We start from the raw sequence: 20,281 nt of genomic DNA on the forward strand, positions 1-20,281 counted from the left end.
ACAGCAAAAAATCCTTTGTGAACATACTTTTAAAGATAAGTAGGATGTGCGTATAAGATGTGGGCAGAGCCTTCCACGTCCCTCAGTGGTGTCTGCGTATAGGTTCCTGCTTATTTACATGGGGATTATAGGGGGGAGACGCCTTTTTGTTTGCGTTTGTCACATTCCGTCATCACCATTATATATGTCGTCCTTTAGTATAATGCTCACTGTTTCCTATGTTTTTCCATATCCTAAAGGACGTGAATAACTGCTTCTATAAGATCAGAATAAGTTTCTATTTTCTGAAGCCAGTTTTATTAGGGATGTGTCCTTGTAGGAGTGGAAAGATAATCTAGAATAAAGTACTAAGGCATGTTATACCAGCACATGTATTGTACTTCTATTAATGCACATGAAATCTATTACCTGACATACTTTGGAGCTTGTCAGCTAGTGCAGAACTACAAGGCTGTGTTCAGACGTACCAAAATTGTTGCTGATTTTCCTTCCAAATTTTTGGGTGGAAAATCCATAGTGTTTGCTGTAGCGGCAAAGTAGTCCCAATGGGACTGCCAGAGAGAGAAGTATGAGAATGAATTGAGTGACGGTTGTGCCTATAAATTGCTGCTCCATTTTAGCAGGGTTAAAGTGCTCCGTTCTGGTGATTGATGAGGGTCCCAGCGGTCCGACTACAACTGATCTAGAAGTTCTCACCTATCTGCCTACCTTAATAACCCTTTAGGCTATGTTCACACCCGTTGTTTTGCTGTGTATTTTGCAGCAGATTTTTATGCAAATTTCCAGCTGCGTCTTGCAGTACAAGCAAAGTTTGAGAAACCAGAATTCTCTGTTCGCACACGTTGCTTTTTGTTTGCTGCATATTTTCTGCATTGCGTCCGTTTTTGGAAAATAGAGCTTTTTTTGCAGCGTTTTTTCCCCCATAGGAAGTAATGGGTGGTGGAAAAAAGCACCTGCGTTTTTTGCTGCGTTTTTGATGGCAAAATAGAATGGGATTTTTTTTTTTCACAGAACTTTATGTACATGCATAAATAGAGACAGAAGGACAGTGAAAAAAACACTGCAAAAGCACATCAAAAAATGCAGAGAAACCTGCAATTTTGACGCAGCTGTTTTCCTGCCAGAGAAAAGTTGTCAGCAGATTTAGCTGCAGAAAAAAACACAACGTGTGGGAACATAGCCTTACAATTCTCTTCCACATGCTGCTGAAATTGATATAACGTGCAGATATTTTTCATCTGCATTACATCAATTTATATTAAGGATAAGTTGTTGTTTTTTTAATTCATGGTAGAAGTCAAAATCTGTCATTAATCCCTTTTTTGCAGAATTTGCTGCAGATTACCCACAGGTTCGCAGCCATAATTCCAGAATATAGAATAAGCAGTCTGGAGGGGCAGATCTTGTAGCCGATTTTTGACATTTCAGCTCACGTGACAGCTACAGTCATTCTAAAGTAAATTACAAAACAATCAATGCATATGAACGTGGTTATACAAGACCCCATTCACACCTTGCAGAGAAAACTGTAACACCTGCAGATTTTGGCGCAGCTTTGCAACCACATTTGCGGAGGACATTTTTGTTACAATTCTGATTTTCAGCATTGATTAAAGTCCGCACATAAAATATTGCTTGTATGAAAGCGCAGGTTAGTTACAACACGTAAGTGGTCGCTTTCCGCCATTTTTAGTGTCTGAGAATTTTCAGACAGAATTGTTGTAAGTAATGTGGTATTTGTACTGGTGGACCCATCAGTGTTGTGGCAGGCAGCAGTCACTGTACTGGTAATTGTAACACGTAAATGTACAGTAGGGCTGACCTCTTCAGGCATGGTTCTGGAACAAGGGCATGCGTCTTCTTAGATCTTTAATATTTCATGAATATTAGACATGTAATTTTTAACATTTTTGTTCTATAGTTAGTATTTTTTTTCTAGAGATTATGATATTGATGGCGCACTCTTTAAGATCGGCTACTAATATCAGATCAGTTTGGATCTCACTCCCAGCACCCATAAGATCAGCCAATTGATGGGGGGAGCGCTAGGCACAGTGCCGTATGTTCTGTAGAGGCCGTGTCTGGTATTACAGCTCCTTCCCCCTTCTCTTGAGCTTCAGTTAGATCACGGGTGTCAAACTCAAATACACAGAGGGCCAAAATTAAAAGCTTACACAAAGTTGCAAGCCAACCTTGATATTTATTAAAAAAAAAAAAATAAAATGTCTACAGTTGAGGAAGTTTTTCCTTATCAAATATAAAGATGAGCTTTTTCATATGGAATCAAACTTAGAGGTTGTACCACAAACAAAGTACATTTTAATTAATAGATATTGGAATAATATAATATGTTATGTAAGAGCAGTAAAAAGCATATGGCCCAATGACCTAATTTAAATATGTAATAACAAAGGATAAAAAAAACTTGAACAATGCAGATAATAAAGTATGATGCAAATAAAAGTGTCCCCCAAACACAGTAAGATACCACCACAGTGAATTCCTCCACATGCACAGTATGGTGACCCCCCCCCCCCCCCCCCCCATCACAGTATGATTCTCCATCTGTAATCCCCACATGGCGCTCCATGCAGTATAATGGGCCCCACATTAAAAAAAAAAAAACTACCCGCTGCTCCGGTCTCTTCATGGTGTCTTCAGATACTCTGCACTGCTCGGTACAGCGCGTTGTAGTGGCGTCATCGTGCCCGCAGCGCTGAGACATCAGACACGGAGGGGCGTGTTGGGAGAAAGAGCATCAGCGGACGCTCCCTCCTTCTTCATTGCTTTCAACTGTATCTGCATCTAGAATGCAAGTGCGATGCCAGGCGGGGAACTGGGCCAAATATACTCGGGGGAGCCAGCAGGCATTGCAGGCCAAATATAATCACCCTGTGAGCCAGATTTGGCCCGCAGGTCAGGGTTTGACACGTGAGTTAGATGAAGCACCAGGCACAGCCTCTACCAGATGTGTGGTAAACAGTGAAGGGTCCACTTGCCTCCTCCATGCTGGTACAAAAACGTAGACTCTGACTGGAACTCATGCGACATCAATGGCCCCTTGTGATAGAGAAGGTTGGATGACATTGTAGGAATTCCATCTTTGTAAGAATTCTTAAAATGGTCGTATGTCGCTCACAACTTCCCTTATTAGGTTGGTTTCACACGTCTGACATTCACGGTCCGAGTTCGGACTATCACGTGCGAACTGGCCGCAGATCTTCTATACTCAGGCCAGCCATGAAGGTCAGACGTGTGAAACCGGCCTAATAATTGAGACCCTTTGAGGTTCTGAGGAGAACAGTTTACTTTTTTAGAAACCCTTCGATTAGAAATGTAAAAGGCAACAGAAACACTTCGAACTTTTGTTTTTACCTCCATTAGATACCAGTCAAGGGCATGGGGCAATAGAATAACACTTTGGATTGTGGCCTTTTAAGACCCTTTCTGTTTCTTGGGTTGTATTTTCAGTGTGTGCACACTGACCAATACTAGCCTTTACGACAGTGCACACGAGTGAATGCGAGCACTAATCCAGTGTATTTTACGGTTATAATGCGGACGAGGACTTGGCGCCAGTTATGTCTGCAATTTGTAGACGTAACTGGCCCGATTCTACTAACTGCTTAAGGAGGTAACATTGCAGATAAGTGTCAGTCATCCCTTCAGGCTCTGCTGGATGATTACCAGCGCTGTCAGGGGGCAGTGACCTATAACATTAGACAATCTGTTAACGCCACATTTAAGGCTACGATCCCACCTAACCTTCCCACTGTGGACCTCCCGCAGCAGAGATGCCATAGCTATATTTTCCACTGTGGCTATCATTGCGGTGTAAGAGCGGAGGAGCTGCACATTTCACTTTTTTGCATCACAAAGGGTGAAATTCAAACCTTGACCAACAGCATGAATTCATATGATCATCTCATACCTGCAGCTCTTGTCGCTGCCGATTTATTTTGCAGCAAGTACGTAAGATGTTTGAAAGTCTCTTGCACTGTAAAATGCAGCACATTTCCAACAAGTGAAAACCTGTTGTGTTTTTGCACAATGGAAACTTGGCCTCAAACAGAATGTAAGAAAAGCGCGTGTGGTTGTCTGACTGTGACATTTTTTTTGAACAGTTTTAAAATCCTAAATGGAAGCAAACTCGAATGCCAGCGCCCTGACAGATCTGACACAGGCTGCTTCGGAGGTCTGCGCTGGCTCTGGAAGTGGTGTCTGCGGCGTTCTGAAGTCACCGGCTGCAGTGGTCTGGTGAATCCGTTCTATTCACCTGTAACTTCTCCCGGAGACGGCGTAGACCTCTGGAGCAACCTGTGCTGGACCTTCAGAGATGCTGGAGGGCCACTACACCTCTTTTTGTTAATTTAAAATGATCCATTTCTGAAAAAAATAAAATGTCACTGTTGGATAGAGATGAGCGAACTGTAAAGTTCGGGGACCGTACCGGACACTTAATGTCTATTGCTGAACGCAGAACACGGACTTCTCCCAGAAGTCTGTTTTAATGTTCAGCGAGAGAGAGAGACCATTTTACAGCACCAAAGTTTGGGTCCCTCTTGACTTGTATGGGGTTCTGGTACTGGAACTGAACTTTGGACTAAAGTTCGCTAGAACCAAGCGACTCCGATCATCCATGGGTCCGCTCATCCGTACAGTTGGACAACCTTTTTCAGCTCAACATATGAATATAACGTTACACTAGTAGTATTGCAGCTGTGCCCTTCACCCTTTTAAGGGTATGTGCCCACGGTCACGAGCCGCCTGCGGCTCCGACGCTGCGGAATAGTGTGCGTCTCCCGCCTAATTTTATGCAAATGTGTGGCACCATTTATTTATTTTTTGTTACATGCGGGCTTTTTTCATAGATGTTAATCTATGGGGAAAGTCCACTAGCGGACCCGCAAGAGAAATTGACATGCTGCGGGTCTCAAAGACGCGCCGCAGGTGATCCGCAGCCTCAGATGCACGCATAATGGACATGGGATTTCTACAAATCCCATCCACTATGCTGTAACATCTGGACACTGCATAAACACGCAGCATGAAACCTGCAGCGGCTCCTGACTGTGAGCACATACCCTAATTATAAGAGCATTTCACGAAATATAAGAAGTAGAAAGCCGTCTGCCAAGGCTTCTATATACACACGTGGTCAAAATTATTGGTACCCCTCGTTTAATGAAAGAAAACCCCACAATGGTCACAGAAATAACTTGATTCTGACAAAAGTACTAATAAATTAAAAATCTATGAAAATGAACAAATGAAAGTCAGACATTGCTTTTCATCCCTGCTTCCACAGAATTAAAAAAAAAAAAAAAAAATTAAACTCCTGATGGAAATAAAGGTAACCACTGAAAATAATGTGACAAAAGGGACATGTTAAATCAAGTTGTGTCTACAATCTTGTAATCAGTCAGTGGGCCTGTATATAGGGCTACAGATACTCACTGTGCTGTTTGGTGACTTGGTGTGTACCACACTCAACATGGACCAGAGGAAGCAAAGGAAAGAGTTGTCTCAGGAGATTAGAAAGAAAATTATAGACAAGCATGTTATAAGCAAGGTTATAAGACCATCTGCAAGCAGCTTGATGTTCCTGTGATTACAGTTGCACATATTATTCAGAAATGTAAGATCCATTGGACTGTAGTCAACCTCCCTGGACGTGGCCGCAGGAGGAAAATTGATGACAAATCAAAGAGACGGATACTACGAATGGTAACAAAATAGCCCAGGATAACTTCTAAAGAGGTTAAAGGTGAACTTCAAGCTCAAGGAATATCAGTGTCAGATCGCACCATCCATCGTTGTTTGATCCAAAGTGGACTTCGTGGGAGACGACCGAGGAGAACACCATTGTTGAAAAAAAATCATAAAAAAATGCCAGACTGGAATTTGCCAAACTACATGTTGAGAAGCCACAAAGCTTCTGGGAGAATGTCCTATGGACAGATGAGACAAAAATGGAAGTTTTTGGCAAAGCACATCACCTCTATGTTCACAGATGGAAAAATGAAGCATATCAAGAAAAGAACACTGTCCCTACTGTGAAACATGGAGGAGGCTCTGTTATGTTCTGGGGCTGTTTTGCAGCATCTGGCACAAGGCATCTTGAATCTATGCAGGGTGCAATGAAATCTCAAGACTATCAAGGGATTCTAGTGAGAAATGTGCTGCCCAGTGTCAGAAAGCTTGGTCTCAGTCGCAGGTCATGGGTCTTGCAATAGGAAGAGCTGAAACATGCCGTCTGGAAAAGGCAACCTTCAAACACGAGACAACTGGAGCAGTTTGCTCATGAGGAGTGGGCCAAAATACCTGTCTAGAGGTGCAGAAGTCTCATTGACAGTTACAGGAATCGTTTGATTGCAGTGATTGCCTCAAAAGGTTGTTCAAAAAAATATTAATTTAAGAAGAGAACCATCATTTCTGTCCAGTCCTATTTCATGAGGTTAATTTTTTTTAAATTCTGTGGAAGCGGGGTTGAAAAGCAATGTCTGACTTTCATTTGTTCATTTTAAAAGATTTTTAATTTATTGCTTTTGTCAGATTCAAGTTATTTCTGTAACCATTGTGGGTTTTTCTTTTATTAAACGAGGGGTACCAACAATTTTGACCACGTGTGTATTACCTGGACAGTTATTTCAAATCCAGTTAACGTACAATGGGTCAGTTGGCTCGCAGATTACCCATTTCTGACTGTGAGAGCAATGCTACCGAAAAGCAAGGAAATGGACCTAATAATCTGAACAGGGCCTTACTGCCTCTTATGCAGTTTTAGATTTTGTTGCATATTCTGTAATGTTCTATTCATACTTTGCTTAACTCCACTTTCTGCCTGAAGGTTATGTAACTCTTGACAAGTAGAGGTGTGTCTACAGAGTGTAGAATTTCTGTAAGCCCTTGTCAGAATGACGTCACCTGTCACCTGCCAAGTACAAACAGGTCACACTGGAATGTGAAAGTGTAGCGAGCCTCCAGGAGAAGTCTACCTGCGTCACCGTACATGTCTGTAGTATATACTAATGAGCCATAACTTTAAAGAGTAACCAAGCTTCCTTTATCCGCCATGCATTGCAAAGTTATTATTTTTTTGTAATATACTTTTTTTGCTTCCTTCTCTCCCAGATACCGTGCTGCAGTTCTTTTTTTAATGGCCAGTTCTTGCTCCTTTATGAGCTGCTTTCAACTGCTGCTTAGCGAAGATTTGTACATTCCAGTTAGTGTGAGTACAGGGCTTTACCTATTAGAGCATCTCTGCTCCCCACCTCCCTTTAATAAGAGGAACTCCTGACTCCTGAATATATCAAGGATCTTTTTATGGCCGAAGTCTTCTTCACACTTATGAGGGGGCTAGTTGTCCTTGCCAGTACCTGTTTGGAATTGAAATGAAATCTTTTCCGCTTTAGGGCTGATGTACAAATGCCAGTCATTGATGTTTTGTTTTTACCATTCATTTGCAGTTTACCATTTGTCTGGAGTATTTTTCCCCAGCTGGCACGGATGCCTGTGGTGAGCAGGTACTAGTTTCCCTGAAGAACAGATTTTTGGAAGAAAAATGATTATAGAAAAGGTTTTTTTCCTTTTGTAGTCTTGAACTTCTATTGTAGTTTGCAAAAAAAAGTTACTTTTACTCTGAAAAGTTTTAAATATTAGTTCTTATATTGTGCACTCGACAGGTTTTACAACTAAAGTTGATTTTTGGGTTACCCTAAGCCAGTTTGCCAATAAAGGGCTTTCTATTCTACCTACTATGTGGATTGGCTACTAGTTGTGCATCTCCTTGAACCATCATTTGATTTTTCTTTCATGGTATTTGTCACATCTTTACCATTTATTAATATTCTCCTTGGCCAAAGGGGAACAAAAAGGAAATAAGCCACAGTCTGCCCAGACTTAACAAATGTGTTTCAATTGGCAACTGGCAGAACTTTGAATTCAGCTCCGAAGGTTAATGCACACCATGCTTTTGACTCGTACACTCTATCTATAATATGTATGTATGTAATGTACAGTGGCATGTCAAAGTTAGTGTTATTGTGAACAGTTAAGCAAGTTGAAGATGAAATGATCTCTAAAAGGCCTTAAGTTAAAGATAACAGATTTCCTTTGTATTTTAGGCAAAAAATATATATTTTTTAATATTTTACATTTTAAAAATGACGAAATAGGAAAATCTACCAATGCAAAAGTTTGGTCATCCTGCATGGTTAGTACCTAGTAGCACACCCCTTTGAAAGTATCACAGCTTGTAAAAGCTTTTTGTAGCAAGACAAGAGTCTTTCAATTCTTGTTTGAGGGATTTTCATCCATTCTTCCTTGGAAAATCCTTCCAGTTCTGTGAGATTCCTTGGTCATCTTGCATGCACTGCTATTTTGAGGTCTAGCCACAGATTTTCATTGATGTTCAGAAGAGGGGACTGTGAGGGCCATTGTATAACCTTCAGCTTGCACCTTTTGAGGTAGCCTATTGTGGATTTTGATGTTTGTTTAGGATCATTAACCATTTGTAGAAGCCATCCTCTTTTCAACTTCAGCTTTTTTACAGATGGTGTTATGTTTGCATCAAGAATTTGTTGAAATGTCATTGAATCCATTGTTCCCTCTACCCGTGAAATGTCCCCTGTACCATTGGCTGCAACACAACCCCCAAAGCATGACTGATCCACCCCCATGCTTAATAGTTGGCGAGATGTTATTTTCCTGAAATTTGGTGGCCTTTTTTCTCCACACATACCTTTGATCATTGTGGCCAAAGACTTCTATTTTAACCTTTTCGGTCGACAGAACTTGTTTCCAAAATGTATCAGGCTTGTTTAGATGTTCTTTTGCATACTTCTGATGCTGAATTTTATGGTGAGGCTGCAGGAGAGGTTTTCTTCTGATGACTCTTCCATGAAGGTCATATTTGTGCAGGTGTCTCTGAACAGTAGAACAATGAACCACAAAGCTAGAGTCTGTTAAATCTTTCTGTAGGTCTTTTGAGGTCAAGCGGGGGTTCTGATTTGCCTCTCTAGCAATCGTACGAACAGCTCTCACTGAAATTTTGTTTGGTCTTCCAGACCTTATCTTGACCTTCACTGTTCCTGTTAACTTCCATTTCTTAATTACATTTCAAACTGAGGAAAGGGCAACTTGAAAACACTTTGCTATCTTCTTATAGCCTTCTCCTGTTTTATGGGCCTCCACCATTTTCATTTTCAGAGTGCTAGGCAGCTGCTTAGAAGAACCCATGGCTGCTGTTTTTTTGGCATAAAGTTAGAGGAGGCTTGGTTTTTATAAAGCTGGGAAATTTTCATCACCTGGCATTTCCTAATGATGGTAGTGATCAAGCCATAACCCTAACAGGTTAATTAAGGTCAGAAACCTTGGTCAAAATTATCAAAGCACACAAATCTCCAAGGGTGCCCAAACTTTTGCATAGGCCCATTTCCCTTATTTTAATTTTTTAAAATTAAAAAAAAAAAAAGACCATCTATATACTTATTTGCCTAAAATACAACTGAAATATGTCATCTTTAACAATATGCCTTTTAGAGATCATTTCATCTTCAACTTGCTTAACTGTTCACAATAACCATGATTTTGACCAGGGGTGCCCAAACTTTTACATGCCACTGTATATGTATTAAATTGAACCCGTTCTACTCCCAGTTGGTAGGCATTTTTATTGGTACATTTGGCGCCGGAGATCGCGGTATGCCAATGCATTGACTCTGGCACCATTTTATTTATTGAAGAATTCTACTACAACGTCAACCTAGCAGTCGGCACACGCCGGCCATAGGCATAATGGTGATGGTCGCCCTGCTATGTTGACATTGTAGTAGAATTCTTCAATAAATAAAATAGTGCCGGAGTCAACGCTTGCGTATCCCGCCATATCCAGAGCTATTTAGTTGAAGACACTGTGTCTGCGAATTCGCATACACAGTGTCTTCAATAAAATGGCGCTGTAGTGCAGTATGCTCACACGCTGACTCCGGCTTCAGACAGAAGGGCACATCAACATAGATAGATAGATATTATTTTTAAAACATTTTTTTAGCTTTTCGCAAGTTGAAGTAATTTTTAAATCCGTTTTAAATTGAATTGTAGGCCGTGTGAACACTAACTATATCATATGACACCTTAAATATCTAAAACCTGTAGACTAGTACCTCAACACACACATACATACCGGTCATGAGGATGGCTCCTTGCCCAGGCAGGGTGCCATGTGTGGACAGCTCGCACCCTATTTAAGGAGCTTTACTTGCTGCCTCCTAATGTGCTCTCAATGAGTGGCTAATAGAACAGTTTAAGCCAGGACTCTCGTGATGGAGTGGGAGTGCACTCTTCGCTCCTCAGTCCAACAACCAGGTCCTATTACCAGATTAAACCAAACCAATTTCATTTTTTTATGTTTGATAGGTAACTGTATACAGATGTCCTATTTGGTGTGGTTTGTGATTCAGATCATTGGCCAACACTGTGTCACTTTGTTAGACTCTGATCCTTCCTCATTTTAGAGAATGCTACCACACGATTTGTTTCAGTTTTGTTTTCCTATTCTTTCATATGGTGCATGTACCGTGAAATGTGTCATTTGTAAAAATCGGGTGATCTATGACTAGTTAACAGTCTGGCATCTGATAATTCGGGGCTCTCTTCCAGCACAGAATTGCAGAATAACGTGCCCTTTCACAGAACTAGGTGTGGACAAACCGAGCTGAAATGTCAAATTAGAAACAAAGTTGGAAAAGCTTTTATTATGAGTTTACCTAGAATTTTTCATTTTTTTTTTACTTGAACGTTGAAAACTTTTCCAAATGAGTTCGATAGCCCAGCAACCTGTCAGGCTCCACGTTTTATTTGTCACGTGCATGAAGTGTAAAGAAATAGACTCGAATTCTACTAGTTTTAAAGATGTACTAAGCCTAGAAAGTAATGATACAAGTTAAACGGAAAAGGATCCCTCCCTACAGTTTGTTTTAAGAAATTCCGAGAATCCTGGAAACTGACAAATGTCTTGTAGAAAGCCTGCTGAATCTTACCATGTTAATACTGCAGAGGGGGGAGGCTCCTGCTGCAGCCAGTCTTATACTCAAACACAACAGTGAACTGTATTATGGTAACAGGTGGATCACTGACAGATAAAAAAGTGTGTAGGATCACCTCCTTCATTTTATATAGGATTGTTCTTGTTGAGGCAAGCTTGTGTTGCTGCAATAAAACAAATCTCAGATCTATTATAGACCGATAAAAGCAAGATGACTTTCCCCAAGTCAAGTAGTCTATGTGCTGACACTCCTTCACTGGGTGTCGTAGCACCAGGTAAACCCGAATGCACAGAAGTACACAGAAGAACCTGAGCAAACTATGTAATAAAAACCTGGTTTAAATATAATTTTTTATTGATCCCCCCCCCCCTCTTGACTTCTTTTCCTATTTCTGTGAGCCACATTTTAAGAAGAGGCAGCTTCATTGTTATTGAAGCCAGCCATCTTTCTCTAAATCCATCCACTGCTTGTTAGAGGCAGCCATTGGGGCTAAAGATTAAAATGCTTTTTGGCATAGATCTAGACCTTATTTCTGCAATTGCCCATAATGTCGGCTAATATGAGCGTTTCTAAATGATGTAGCGCCACTTCCTTCTAGCCCTGAGATAAACCTTTGAGCAGTTTGGCCCTGTGGGCTCCTTTCAGGCATTTATATGACTGTACCGAGAATGAGTAATTGGGTAACGAGGCACCAAAACCTCAATAGACTGGTGGAAAAGAATACAGATATACTGCCGTGTATCAGTATTCTTTTGCATCAGTCTATTGAGGTTTTGTTGCCGAATTACTCACAGTTTCATTGTGTATTGTGAGTCTAGGGAAGACATGGGATCAGAAATGCAGCTGGTTGTGCTTTTTAGATCCTTTTGGTGACATCTGCCATCTTTATGTATGTAGAGATCGATTCTATGCAAATCAAGGCAATGGACAGAGTAGTGTAAAAGAGGGAAAAAAACACACCATAGCTAAGAATGCTGGAGACACTATCAGCAACAGAAGCACTAGCCGTCCAGGCAGTAGTACTACCAAATACAGGCTACAATTGGCCTCATTAGCCTCCGGTAGGCGTATTAGTGGGGAAGAAGTGAAGGGCACTATGAAATATATATCACATCACTCCTTTCAATCACAGCAGGATGATGTTACCTCTGACAGCGACATCAGCGTTTGTCTGTGCTCTGCCCACAACGATTTGCCTGATCACAAATGACAAAAAGGGATACGTTTTGGACTGTTTTTTTTGTATGTTTTTTTAAAATTTAATTTACAGGGAGTCTGTGCAGCTCAGCGTAAACGGACTGTGCAAACCAAGTACATGCGCTCGGTGCACCCTTGGTGTGGGCAAACATTTAAGTGTGTGTTCCATTTATCTCCGCCATTCTCTGGATCTAGAAAGCCCGAGCTGTCAATCAAAGAGGGCGGTGTGGAGGTAGAGGGAAAATAAATGCTTTTCCCTCAAACCTCCACCCCACCCTCTTTGATAAACAGCTCTGGTCTTATAGAGCTAGAGAATGGTGGAGATGGAAAACACACTTAAATAGAGATGGGTGTGAGCTGCCTGGATGTGTATAATCTATGGGTGGTCCACATCTGGAGAACACAAAAATTACAATTTCTGCTAAATAACTGTTAAAAGAACAAACTGACAGCTTTCAGAAACAGCACTGTATGAACACGGGCTAGGTGAGTCGTTCAGCGAAGTCACACCTGGTGCTTGTCATCTTGTAAATGTATCACTGAGTGCTTCAGCTAAACCATTGCTAAGTACTAATAAAATGTAAACCTATACGTTAATTTAATCTGTCATTTTATAATCCCAGAAATTTTGATTATTTCTCACTTTTTCATAAAATGCAGCTGCATTCTAATCTTGATTTTCACAAGTGCCGTTTCTTGCATGTTCATTATACCTAGAAATGAAGGTAATATATCCTTCTGTAACCGATGAATAATCCAGAATACGTGACAATCTGCCCTGTGATGACCTGCGCTGGATATTGCCTGCGAGCATGCTGCATTATACATAATCATAGCTATTTTTTTGGAAACCCATGATTTGTGTAATCTGATAATTACTCTGCTTCTAAATCGCGGACTAAATGTTTTAATGAAAGCATTGCATTCCCCTGTGAGAAATGTCTTGGTTAACATATTCCTGTATGACTTTCCATTGATGTATAATAGCATGCATACTTTTAATGGGATTATTAGTCTGAATGCACAACATGAGCTTTGTCCGGGTAATTCCTGTGCTGTGGGGGCAGCATTGTTTCTCTTTACCCTATTGAATGGTATTACTGTCACAGTAAGTGCGATCCTCCCACACTGGGCTAGAACATGCCGCTCTGCACTGGGTTACTAATTGCTCATTCATTGTCAATAAAAATGTATGGCGACGCGGCGAACTGTGACTGTACGACGTCTGTAAACCCAGGAAATATCACAGGCCTCAAAATCTAAAGTAAATCTGTCATTTTCTATTTTATCACAGATTTCCAGAAGGTTAAGCGACCACCGAGCATTGCTTCCCGGATTGCCCTTCGCAACTACAGTAGACTGATCTGTCCGTATACAAACATGGCTAACCGAGGAGGAGCCACCCGGCCCAACGGACCAAACGCTGGAAATAAAATCTGTCAGTTCAAGCTCGTCCTCCTGGGGGAATCCGCTGTTGGAAAGTCCAGCTTAGTGCTACGCTTCGTAAAGGGACAGTTCCACGAGTTCCAAGAAAGCACAATTGGAGGTTAGAAAATGTCTAATATTCTTCACGGCAGATGTAGACACGCTAAATGTACTACATTGCAGGGGTTGTCCTCTAATCACTTTATACATGAGAAGTTTTACAACTTTGCATCAAGCTTTACAACTAATGCATCACATACACATTCGAGAAAAGTTGGCTATACCTATCGATTTCGGTGGGACCGGTCAACCTTCTAGTGTGGAGACCTGCTGATGACACAATGTCATGGACACAAAAATTGGGCATTTTTATTTACCTGGAACCAAGCCGCCAACAGGTGTGTCTAGCAGCGGCGTTCTCTCCTCTCTGCATAGAGAACACATGCACGTTCCGCTAAAGGCCACGGCTCCACTATCGGTATTCGGTCAGTATTTTTCCTCAGTTTTTTGTAAGGCCAAACCAGGAGTGGGTGATAGATGCAGAATTGGTGAACTTGTTTCTATTATACCTTTTCTCTGATTCACCTTGTTTTGGCTTACAAATGCTGAGGAAAAATACTGACCAAATACTGATAGTGGGGCCGTAGCCTAAGAGAGCATGTATGTGTATGGGAGATGTAGGAAACTGCAGTTGACTAAATGAGTATTTGACCGTCACCCAAGGGGTATTGGGTATATTATGATATCTGCACTAAGAGATTGTTGAGTTTTGAGTGGATCCTCCCTAAAATTCTCAAAAAAAAAAAATTGTCCGCTCTTCATGTGGGTTTTTTTTTTAAGCTTTTTATTTTGAAGTTGTTGTTAAAAAAAAAAAACACCTGGTGGGAAACAAATGGCAATTCACTTAATTGAAAAGAATTCTGGAAACCCCTCTCCAAACTAGGCACTGTCCAAACTTGTTAAGAACACTTCTGGGAACAAAAAAGCTCCTCCAAAACTCATCAAAACCACTTCAAGAAAAGAAAAGCTCCTCCAAACACTCCCCAAAAAGGAGCAGTTTCCACTTGTTTTTTTGACAGCCTCAAAAAATTCGATGTAAATACAGCCTAAGGCCACGTGCACACGTTCAGTATTTGGTCAGTATTTTACATCAGTATCTGTAAGCCAAAACGAGGAGTGGAAAAATCAGAGGAAAAGTATAATAGAAACACATCACCACTTCTGTATTTATCAGCAGTCCTTGTTATGGCTTACAAATATGGAGGTAAAAAACGCACCAAATACTCAATGTGTGCATGTGGCCTTAGTTTTCTCTCAGTGAATACAGAGGTAGCAATACTATATCCATACCTAGTCTTGTGTAGACAAAGTGCTGCCAGCTGGGACTCCAGACTGATACTTTGTAGCAAAACACCAGGCAGATTTGTGCAGCTAGTTCTATTGAATTAGGGTCTTTTCATACTTTGCCTTTTATTTCTGTTTGTTGTATTTGCTGTAAAAGCTCCCTCTACATACATCAAATCAATCCAAGACCCGAAGGTATATACAGTGGGTAGAATAAGTATTTGATACACTGCTGATTTTGCAAGTTTTCCCACCTACAAAGAATGGAGAGGTCTGTAATATTTATCATAGGTACACTTCACCTGTGAGAGACAGAATCTAAAAAATACAGAAAATCACATTGTATGATTTTCACATATTTCATGCAATAAAATGCTAATAAATTAAGTATTTGCTACAATAGAAAAACAGAACTTAATATTTGGTACAGAAAATTTGTTTGCAATTACAGTGGTCAGACGTTTCCTCTGGTTTCTGACCAGGTTTGCACACACTGCAGCAGGGATTTTGGCCCACTCCTCCATACAGATCTTCTCCAGATCTTTCAGATTTTGGGGCTGTCGCTGGGCAACATTGAGTTTCAGCTCCCTCCAAAGATTTTCTAATGGATTCAGGTCTGGAGACTGGCTAGGCCACTCCAGGACCTTGAAATGCTTCTAACAGAACCACTCCTCAGTTGCCCTGGCTGTGTATTTTGGGTCATTGTCTTGCTGGAAGACCCAGCGATGGCCTATCTTTAATGCTCTTACTGAGGGAAGGAGGTTGTTGGCCAAAATCTTGCGATACATGACCCCATCCATCCTCCTTTCAGTACGGTACAGTCGTCCTGTCCCCTGTGCAGAAAAGCACTCCCAAAGTATGGTGTTTCCCCCACCGCTCATCACAGTTGGGACGGTGTTCTTGCGGTTGTACTCATCCTTCTGCTTCCTCCAAACACGGCAAGTGGAGTTGACACCAAAAAGTTCTATTTTGGTCTCATCTGACCACATGACCTTTTCCCATGCCTCTTCTGGATCACCCAGATGGTCATTGGCGAACATCAAACGGGCCCGGATATGTGCTGGCATGAGCAGGGGGACCTTGCGTGCCCTGCAGAATTTTAATCCATGACGGCGTAGTGTGTTACTAACGGTAATGTTTGAGACTGGTCCCAGCTCTCTTCAGATCACTGACCAGGTCCTCCCGTGTAGTTCTGGCCCAATTCCTGACCTTTCTCAGAATCATCCGTACCCCACGAGGCGAGATCTTGCATGGAGCCCCAGACCAAGGAAGATTGACAGTCATCTTGTGTTTCTTCCATTTTCTAATAATTGTGCCAACAGTTGTTGCCTTCTCAACAGGCTGCTTGCCTATTGTCCTGTAGCCCATACTAGCCTTGTGCAGGTCTACAATTTTGTCCCTCGTGTCCTTAGGCAGCTCTTTGGTCTTGGCCATGGTGGAGAGGTTGGCGTGTGATTGAGTGTGTGGACAGGTGTCTTTTATACAGGTAACAAATTCAATCAAGTGCAGTTAATACAGGTAATGAGTGCAGAGTAGGAGGGCTTCTTAAAGAAAAAACTAACAGGTCTGTGAGAGCCAGAATTCTTGCTGGTTGGTAGGTGATGAAATGCTTATTTTGTACAATAAATTGCAATTTAATTATGTAAAAATTATACAATGTGATTTTCTGTTTTTTTGTTGTAAGAGTGTGTCTCTCACAGGTGAAGTGTACCTACGATAAAAATGACAGAGCTCTCCATTCTTTGTAGGTGGGAAAACTTGCAAAATCGGCAGTGTATCAAATACTTATTTTCCCCACTATAGGTCAGGTTCTTCTTTTTTTTTTTTTTTTAAACAATCATTCCTATGGGTGACTTACAGCTTTTCATGTCAATTCTTTCAACATTTTTGCAGCACTTTTCACCCATTCAAATGAATGGGGGAAAAAACGCATGAAAAAGGCATGTACTTTACCCAGCAGTTTTGCTGCCAACACTCTCGTTTTTGCTGCAAAAATATCTGTAAGTTCTGTTTCCTCTAGATTTGATTGTTATAATAAAAATCAAATTGCCATCCTTTTTTATTGATTTATTTTTTCTTGCCAGACAAAAAAGGGGTTGTCCACTACTAAGACAATTTCCTTCTCAATCTGAATGTTTGCCCCCATTAAAATAAAGAGCTGGCCGCTCACTCCCTCTTGATTACATATACATCTGAAGGTTGGGACAGTGACGCCAGCACTGATTGGGCGCTGGGCTCATGTGGCATAACCTCACGTAAGCCCCGAAAGCGCGTGTCTTTATTTTAACGGGGGCAAATATTCAGATTGAGAAGGGGTTGTCCTAGTTATGGACAACCCCTTTAATCCAGTATTTTAGGACTCTTCTGTTCCCATTGAAATTAATGGATAATTTTATTTCTGATTTTATGATCCCGAAGCTGATCCAAAACCTGATATAAGTAAAAAGTCCAATCCAGTGGTTATGTACCTTTCTAGGACTATGAATGTGGTGAAGTTAACTGCTTCCCGACCGCCCACTGTACATAAACGTCGGCTTTGTGCAGTGCCGACGTTTATAAAAGGTCGGCGGTCTCGCAGCGCTCCTGCAAGTGCTGCGATTCCTGTGTAGAGCGACAGCTCTGACAGGTAACATCATCGGGACCTGATTGGATCAGGTCCCAATGATGCCCTTTGCTATCTTCTAGATGCCACGATCCATTGTATTTAGAAGAGAGGGGGTCATCCACTCACCTTACCGACAGCCCCTGTGATAAGATATGGCGTTGTCATGGCAGCCGGAGGTCACATGATGACCTCCGGGTCTGCCATGTACAGTGGCCTGCTAGGCTCAGCCAGCAGCTAAGTCTAACAGTAGATCTGACAGTGTAAAACTGTCAGGTCTCGTGCAATGCAATTCATGTCTATTGCATTGCATGAGATCAGTGATCAGAAAAACGAAAATTGAAGTCCTATACAAGGACTAAGTAAAAAAGTTTAAAAAATGTTTTCAAACTATTTAAAAAAAAATAAAAAAATAAAAAAATCACAATTAAATATTAAACCAATAAATCAGTATATTTATGCAAAAACAAAAAAGTATACATATTTGGTATCGCTGCGTCTGGAACAACCCAATCTATAAAACTGTCACACTAATTAACCCGTTCTGCGCACACCGTAAAAAAAAAAAAAAAAAACAGAGCAAAAAAACGATGCTTTTTCATCATACCGCCAAACAAAAAGTCGAATAAAATGCGATCAAAAAGCCAAATGGAAATAAAAATGGTACTGCTAAAAACGTCATCTTGTCCTGCAAAAATAAAGCTGCCATGCAGCTCCATCAGCCAAAAAATAAAAAAGTTACAGCTCTCAGAATAAAGCAATGCAAGAACAATTATTTTTTCTATAAAATGGCTTTTGTGTAAAAGCGGCAAAACATAAAAAAAATATAAATGTGGTATCGCTGTAATCGTACTGATCCGAAAAATAAAGCTGCCTTATCAATTTTACTACACGCGAAACGGTATTAAAAAAAAAAAAAAAAAAAAAAAACTTTCAAAAAACAAATCCTGAATTGTTGGTTTTTGTTCATTCTGCCTCCCAAAAAACAGAATAGAAAACGATTTAAAAAATGTTATGTGCTCGAAAATGGTACCAATAAAAATGTCAACTCGGTCGGCCGAAATATGGAAAAATGATTGCTCTTAAAGTATGGCGATGCAAAAAAAAAAATAAATAAAAAAAAAGATTTTTTTAGTGTGTGACAGCTGGCAAACCTAAAAACCCACTATAAATCTGGTATCACTGTAATCGCACCAAGCCGAAGAATAAAGTCGTCTCATCACTTAACCATGCACGAGGAATGGCATAAAAAATAAATAAAACAAATTCTTCACCTGCTGTTGATTTGTTCATTCTGCTTCCCAAAACAACGCAGTATGGCTCAGGTCACATTTATCCTGCGCTCTGCGCTGAACGCTTACACCAGGGTTTTCGTGTAAATCTCTGAAATACGTGATTCAGACGGATATTCCCCGGTGAAGATTACCTGTGATGAGGCACCTGGGTTGTGGACGCCGTCTGACCTGTGATTTGGAGATGTCCATCTTTTTATTAGGTGTGCATAAAAGTGCCGTCGGCCACAGTTTTGTGCACCTCTGAAAAGGACACCGCTAAATAGAGGCCAGACGAAGTCCAGAGTAACTCTGCTGCCTCATTATAGTGAATGGATCCCTCGGGGGTTTCATCTGAATTATGTTACTCGAAGATTTAGATGGAAACCCCGATATAAGTGATCAGCGTAGAGCGCAGGATAAATGTGATCCAAAACGTTATGTAAAATGTTCCCAATAAAAGCTTCAACACAATCCACTTAAAAAGCTAGTCCCCACTCAGGTCCGTCATCTGTTATCGGAAATATATAGGGGCTTCCACGTTACTTGTAGCACAAAGGCTCTGTCGTGAAAGGGTTAAAAGAACCTGTAAGAATAAAAAGGAATACTATGCCCCTGTGTGATCCTGATAAAGTGTGCTGTGAACACAGGTCTTTACTAAAATTGGCCCCTACCTCATTAGGGCCAAGTCACAGCTACTCGTACACACAGTCATAAGACCCCAAGCAGTATTTCTTGTCTTTCCCCATATAGAATTGGTACAGATCAGTTCTCAGGCCCCGGACCACTCGGTAATCTTTGGCTAGTGAACGGAGGCCCTGAGAGTTGCCTCTTACCTGGCTGCATCCGAGGTTCTTCTTTTGATTAGCTGTTGTGGCGCAACGTCACATGTGCTGCAATCGTGATGCTGCGCAAGGCCGGCTAATCAGGAGAGGAGCCGGAGACTGCATCCAGGACAGTAAGAAGTTCATAGGGATCTTGTCCAACAGCCACAAATTACTGATGTGGCTGCTGGACTGGGTCCTGCAAACAGATTCGCACCAATGCTACTTAGTGGAAAATGTCTGAGCACAGACGCTCAGTGCTAAAACAAAGTCCAGTGCCACCTACTTGTTTCCATCTATCTCCCCCTCTTCCTTGATTGACTACTCTGGCTTTACAGGAGACCTCAAAGGGCAAAGATAAGTAGAAAGCAAGTGTGCACCAAAGTGTTTTGCCACGACAAGGGTGCACAGAGCACCTGAGCTTGGCTTGATCAGTCAAACGGTCTTTAAAAAAAAAATGTCCCATGAGAACACTCTCTTTTTCTATGCGTCCCTTTGGAGTATATGGAAGGCATAAAGGGTAACAAAGAGCAAATTGCACCCAGGTCAGCTGCTCATAACATGATTAGC

General features: G+C 41.2%; 1 protein-coding gene across 2 annotated transcripts in view; it reads left to right on the forward strand.

Moving 5' to 3' along the window:
* Positions 1 to 20,281, forward strand: part of RAB5A (RAB5A, member RAS oncogene family) — a 35,457-nt gene that overhangs the window by 2,787 nt on the left and 12,389 nt on the right. For both annotated transcript variants that reach the window (XM_073677959.1, XM_073677960.1), the window contains exon 2: positions 13,540 to 13,791. In XM_073677959.1, the coding sequence (XP_073534060.1) occupies positions 13,626 to 13,791 (166 nt within the window). In that variant the 5' untranslated portion in view covers positions 13,540 to 13,625. The remainder of the gene's footprint in view (positions 1 to 13,539; positions 13,792 to 20,281) is intronic.

Source organism: Phyllobates terribilis, unplaced genomic scaffold (genome assembly GCF_046119375.1).
Source record: "Phyllobates terribilis strain yellow unplaced genomic scaffold, ASM4611937v1 Scaffold_4__5_contigs__length_816908805, whole genome shotgun sequence".
Classification (NCBI taxonomy): Eukaryota; Metazoa; Chordata; class Amphibia; order Anura; family Dendrobatidae; genus Phyllobates; species Phyllobates terribilis.